The 6000-nt window shown below is 44.6% G+C and overlaps 1 protein-coding gene across 1 annotated transcript in view; it reads right to left on the reverse strand.

Moving 5' to 3' along the window:
* The window catches only part of hsd11b2 (hydroxysteroid (11-beta) dehydrogenase 2), a 57437-nt gene extending 52324 nt beyond the window's left edge, over positions 1-5113 (reverse strand). Inside the window, exon 1 of the mRNA XM_084200190.1 lies at positions 4628-5113. Within this exon, the coding sequence (XP_084056316.1) occupies positions 4628-4895 (268 nt within the window). The 5' untranslated portion in view covers positions 4896-5113. The remainder of the gene's footprint in view (positions 1-4627) is intronic.
* Positions 5114-6000: the final 887 nt, after the last annotated feature.

A 6000-nucleotide genomic window follows, 5' to 3' on the forward strand; every position in this document is an offset into this window, starting at 1 on the left:
CAACCATTTATCTAGAACTTGATCATCTACAACACATGCAAACCCCCATGGTGCTCTGCGGCACAACTATGGCAAGTATGTACTGTAGGTGCAAATAGTACAACCCTAATACACAACAGATACCGTTCCATTTATTTTGTTACAGCCATTACTATGAGCCCATCCTCCCCAATTAAGGTCCCACCAGCCGCCAGTGTTAGTCCAGTGATTTATACAGTGGGGAGAACAAGTATTTGATACACTGCCGATTTTGCAGGTTTTCCTACTTACAAAGCATGTAGAGGTCTGTAATTTTTATCATAGGTACACTTCAACTGTGAGAGACGGAATCTAAAACAAAAATCCAGAAAATCACATTGTATGATTTTTAAGTAATTCATTTGCATTTTATTGCATGACATAAGTATTTGATACATCAGAAAAGCAGAACTTAATATTTGGTACAGAAACCTTTGTTTGCAATTACAGAGATCATACGTTTCCTGTAGGTCTTGACCAGGTTTGCACACACTGCAGCAGGGATTTTGGCCCACTCCTCCATACAGACCTTCTCCAGATCCTTCAGGTTTCGGGGCTGTCGCTCGGTAATACAGACTTTCAGCTCCCTCCAAAGATTTTCTATTGGGTTCAGGTCTGGAGACTGGCTAGGCCACTCCAGGACCTTGAGATGCTTCTTACGGAGCCACTCCTTAGTTGCCCTGGCTGTGTGTTTCGGGTCGTTGTCATGCTGGAAGACCCAGCCACGACCCATCTTCAATGCTCTTACTGAGGGAAGGAGGTTGTTGGCCAAGATCTCGCGATACATGGCCCCATCCATCCTCCCCTCAATACGGTGCAGTTGTCCTGTCCCCTTTGCAGAAAAGCATCCCCAAAGAATGATGTTTCCACCTCCATGCTTCACGGTTGGGATGGTGTTCTTGGGGTTGTACTCATCCTTCTTCTTCCTCCAAACACGGCGAGTGGAGTTTAGACCAAAAAGCTCTATTTTTGTCTCTTCAGACCACATGACCTTCTCCCATTCCTCCTCTGGATCATCCAGATGGTCATTGGCAAACTTCAGACGGGCCTGGACATGCGCTGGCTTGAGCAGGGGGACCTTGCGTGCGCTGCAGGATTTTAATCCATGACGGCGTAGTGTGTTACTAATGGTTTTCTTTGAGACTGTGGTCCCAGCTCTCTTCAGGTCATTGACCAGGTCCTGCCGTGTAGTTCTGGGCTGATCCCTCACCTTCCTCATGATCATTGATGCCCCACGAGGTGAGATCTTGCATGGAGCCCCAGACCGAGGGTGATTGACCGTCATCTTGAACTTCTTCCATTTTCTAATAATTGCGCCAACAGTTGTTGCCTTCTCACCAAGCTGCTTGCCTATTGTCATGTAGCCCATACCAACCTTGTGCAGGTCTACAATTTTATCCCTGATGTCCTTACACAGCTCTCGGGTCTTGGCCATTGTGGAGAGGTTGGAGTCTGTTTGATTGAATGTGTGGACAGGTGTCTTTTATACAGGTAACGAGTTCAAACAGTTGCAGTTAATATAGGTAATGAGTGGAGAACAGGAGGGCTTCTTAAAGAAAAACGAACAGGTCTGTGAGAGCCAGTATTCTTACTGGTTGGTATGTGATCAAATACTTATGTCATGCAATAAAATGCAAATTAATTACTTAAAAATCATACAATATGATTTTCTGGATTTTTGTTTTAGATTCCGTCTCTCACAGTTGAAGTGTACCTATGATAAAAATTACAGAACTCTACATGCTTTGTAAGTAGGAAAACCTGCAAAATCGGCAGTGTATCAAATACTTGTTCTCCCCACTGTACATAACATTGCTTAACCACTTACATAATCATTATTTATTTATCTACCACAAGGATTACTTCAGTAACTGAGAAACAAACTCCCTTTAAACCTTTAAGATGCTTAATTGTTGTTTACGGTGCAACAACAACGCAATAGATGCGATTAGCTGAATGTAGCTGAGTTTAGAAAGTCTTTACATTTATTGAAACAGCTCAAACATTATGCAAGTAGTTAAGCGCAATGAAGTAACTGCTGCTAAAACAACAAAGCAGTTCCAGAGTTCCTTAACATTTCTGGAGAATATTCTGCAGACCAGGAACCGACATCAAACTAGCTGACATCCATTTCAATGGAGCATGACAGAATGATGGTGGGGTACAATAGGTCATGTCTCTAGGTTCAAGGTTCAAGGTTCAAGGTTGTGAAAACAGGACAAATCCAATTAGGGTCAATTAGTGCTAGACTGTAGAAGGATATATCACTATCTTCAGACAGCCCAGGACATACACACAACACAGACCACAGTCTGATCTCTCTAGGAACACATGCGAGGGATATCATGTCCATACACTGTAGTGTTCTGCATTATCGCCGTAGTGTTCTGCATTATCACTGTAGTGTTCTGCATTATCACCGTAGTGTTCTGCATTATCGTCGTAGTGTTCTGCATTGTCGCCGTAGTGTTCTGCATTATCACTGTGGTGTTCTGCATTATCACTGTAGTGTTCTGCATTATCGCCGTAGTGTTCTGCATTATCGCTGTAGTGTTCTGCATTATCGTCGTAGTGTTCTGCATTATCACTGCAGTGTTCTGCATTGTCACGGCAGTGTTCCGCATTATCACTGTGGTGTTCTGCATTATCACTGTAGTGTTCTGCATTAGCACTGTGGTGTTCTGCATTATCGCTGTAACGTTCTGCGTTATCGCTGTAGTATCCTGCTTTATCACTGTAGTGTTCTGCATTGTCGCTGTGGTGTTCTGCATTATCACTGTGACGTTCTGCATTACCGCTGCGATGCTCTGCATTATCGCTGTATTGTTCTGCATTATCGCTGTATTGTTCTGGATTATCGCTGTAGTGTTCCGCATTATCGCTGTGGCGTTCTGCATTATCGTTGTAGTGTTCGAAATTATCACTGTGGTGTTCTGCATTATCGCTGTAGTGTTCTTTATTATCGCTGTAGTGTTCTGCATTATCACTGTAGTGTTTTGCATTATCACTGTAGTATTCTCCGTTATCACTGTAGTGTTCTGCATTATCGATGTAGCATTCTGCATTATCACTGTGGTGTTCAGCATTATCGCTGTAGTGTTCTGCATTATCGCTGTAGTGTTCAGCATTATCGCTGTAGCGTTCTGCATTATCACTGTGGTGTTCAGCATTGTCGCTGTAGTGTTCTGCATTATCGCTGTAGTGTTCTGCATTGTCACTGTGGTGTTCTGCATTGTCACTGTAGTGTTCTGCATTATCGCTGTGGTGGTCTGCATTATCACTGTAGTGTTCAGCATTATTGCTGTAGTGTTCTGCATTATCACTGTGGTGGTCTGCATTAGCGCTGTAGTGTTCAGCATTATCGCTGTAGTGGTCTGCATTATCACTGCATTGTTCTGCATTTATCTATCTTTATTTAACCAAGTAAGTCCATGAGAACACATTCTCACTTGCAATAACTGTCCATACACTGTCCACTCCAGCATGGATCTCTTGGCTTCTGTTGATGTCATTATTTAACCAGGTAAGTCATGGAGAACACATTTTTTTTTGTTGCAATAACTTCCCAATCACTGAACACTACAGCGTTGATATATTGACTTCTTCCACATCCTTGGCATAACAATGTTGTTATTGTCTCAAATCAGTAGTGGAGTACAACAGGTGCTACCTATCTCTGCCTGTCCTGCTGAAACTGACACATGCATTCATAGCTGGAGATTTTACCTCATGCAGTTATCACACAGCTTCTACCTCTCACTATGTGACTGATTCCCTAACTCATAGATAGAGAGAGAGAAAGAGAGACAGAGAGACAGGGGGAGAGAGAGAGAGAGAATGAGAGACAGACAGAGAGACAGAGAGAAGCAGAGAGAGAGAGAGAGAATGAGAGAGAGACAGAGAGAGAGACAGACAGAGAGACAGAGAGAGACAGATAGAGAGACAGACAGAGAAACAGGGAGAGAGACAGACATAGAGACAGACAGAGAGACAGACTGAGAGAGAATGAGAGAGACAGACTGAGAGAAAGACAGAGAGACAGACAGAGAGACAGACAGAGAAACAGACAGAGAAACAGAGAGACAGAGAGAGACAGACAGACAGAGAGACAGAGAGAGACATAGAGACAGAGAGAGGCAGACAGAAAGACAGACAGAGAGACAGACAGAGAAACAGACAGAGAGACAGAGAGAGAGACAGACTGAGAAACATAGAGAGAGACAGACAGAGACAGACTGAGAAACAGAGAGAGAGACAGAGAGAGAGACAGACAGAGAGACAGAGAAAGAGACAGACAGAGAGACAGACAGACAGACAGAGAAACAGAGGTGCTTCAGAGCTGACCAGACCTGACAGAGAGCACAGAGGAAAGATGAGAGACAGACAGAGAAACAGAGGTGCTTCAGAGCTGACCAGACCTGACAGAGAGCACAGAGGAAAGATGAGAGACAGACAGAGAAACAGAGGTGCTTCAGAGCTGACCAGACCTGACAGAGAGCACAGAGGAAAGATGAGAGACAGACAGAGAAACAGAGAGGTACCAAGACCTGACAGAGCAGAATAGCACAGACTAGATCAAGTAGGGGCTTGGTTAGTCCTTGTTCCTTACCTGTGATGAAGACAGCCTTGCCCTCGACAGGCAGAGCGGGTGCTGGGGCCGTCCTGGCAGAGTAGAGGCAGCAGACGAGGCAGAGGGCAGCCAACACCAGGACAGCGGGCACACAGAAGAACCACAGCCTCTCCACTAGCAGGGTGACCCCGAGCCAGGCCACCACGGTCGGGGCCACACTGATGTGGGACGCCAGGACCTTCTTCATTGCCCCTCCAACAAACACAGACATCACTCCCATGTAGATCCAGTCTAAGTAGTCTTCCATTGTATGAAAAGGAATTAAAGAACAGAGGGGTTCAGTTCTCTTTCAGTTCCTCTCAGTTCTCAGCACTGCAACTCTCTCTCTCTCTATCTCTCTATCTCTCTCTCTCTCTCTGTGTGTGCTGCTGTGTCTGTCTCTCTGTGTGTGTCCCTCTCTAAACGTGTGGTGTCAGATCAGAGAGTAACTGAGTGGTTGAAGGGAAGCCAGTGCAATACAGACTCAGCTCTCTCTCTCTCTCTCTAGTGTATATATAGACCAAGCTGCTGGGGGGGAGGGACTACACCAGCACAGATCTAATCTGTGCCCAATGACCAAAGTTTTACTGCAGTTTAAGGCAGACCCCTTCCACCTTCTCCTCCACCCCTCTTTCACTCACACACACTCTCTCTCTCTCTCTCTCTCTCTCTCTCTCTCTCTCTCTCTCTTTCACTCACACGCTCTCTCTCTCTCTCTCTCTCTCTCTCTCTCTCTCTCTCTCTCTCTCTCTCTCTCTCTCTCTCTCTCTCTCTCTCTCTCTCTCTCTCTCTCCCACGGTTTAGCTGCTGTGTTCTTGTGGGTAGTAGCTGAAGCTAATGTTCAACACCTCTTCTCTCTCAATTCAAAGGGCTTTATTGGCCTGGGAAACATCTCTTTACATGTTTACAACGTCTTAGCAAGTGAAATAAACAACAAACAGACATGAGAAGACACAAATGTATCAATATCAATTAAAAAAACGATTAGAAATTAACAGTAAATGTTGCACTCAAAAAGGTTTAAAACAGATAAAGAAATGTCAAGTGTTATATTATCACCTGTGTACAGTATTTGTGGTTTACAATGGTGTTTGTTCTCCACTGGTTGCCCTTTTCTCATGGCAACGGGCCACACATCTTGCTGCTGTGATGGCACACTGCGGTATTTCGCCTGACAGATATGTGAGTTTATCAATGTTTGATTTGTTTTCAAAATTCTTTGTGGGTCTGTGTGATCTGTGGGAAATATGTGTCTCTAATGTGGTCATATATTTGACAGGAGTGCAGCTCAGTTTCCACCTCATTTTGTGGACAAAATGGGGACCTTCAGATGAGTCTTGTGAGGCCAAAACAACTGACATGTCCGTGAGAGT

This window comes from Coregonus lavaretus (assembly GCF_964263955.1).
Source record: "Coregonus lavaretus genome assembly, contig: HAP1_SCAFFOLD_477, whole genome shotgun sequence".
In the NCBI taxonomy this organism is placed as follows: domain Eukaryota; kingdom Metazoa; phylum Chordata; class Actinopteri; order Salmoniformes; family Salmonidae; genus Coregonus; species Coregonus lavaretus.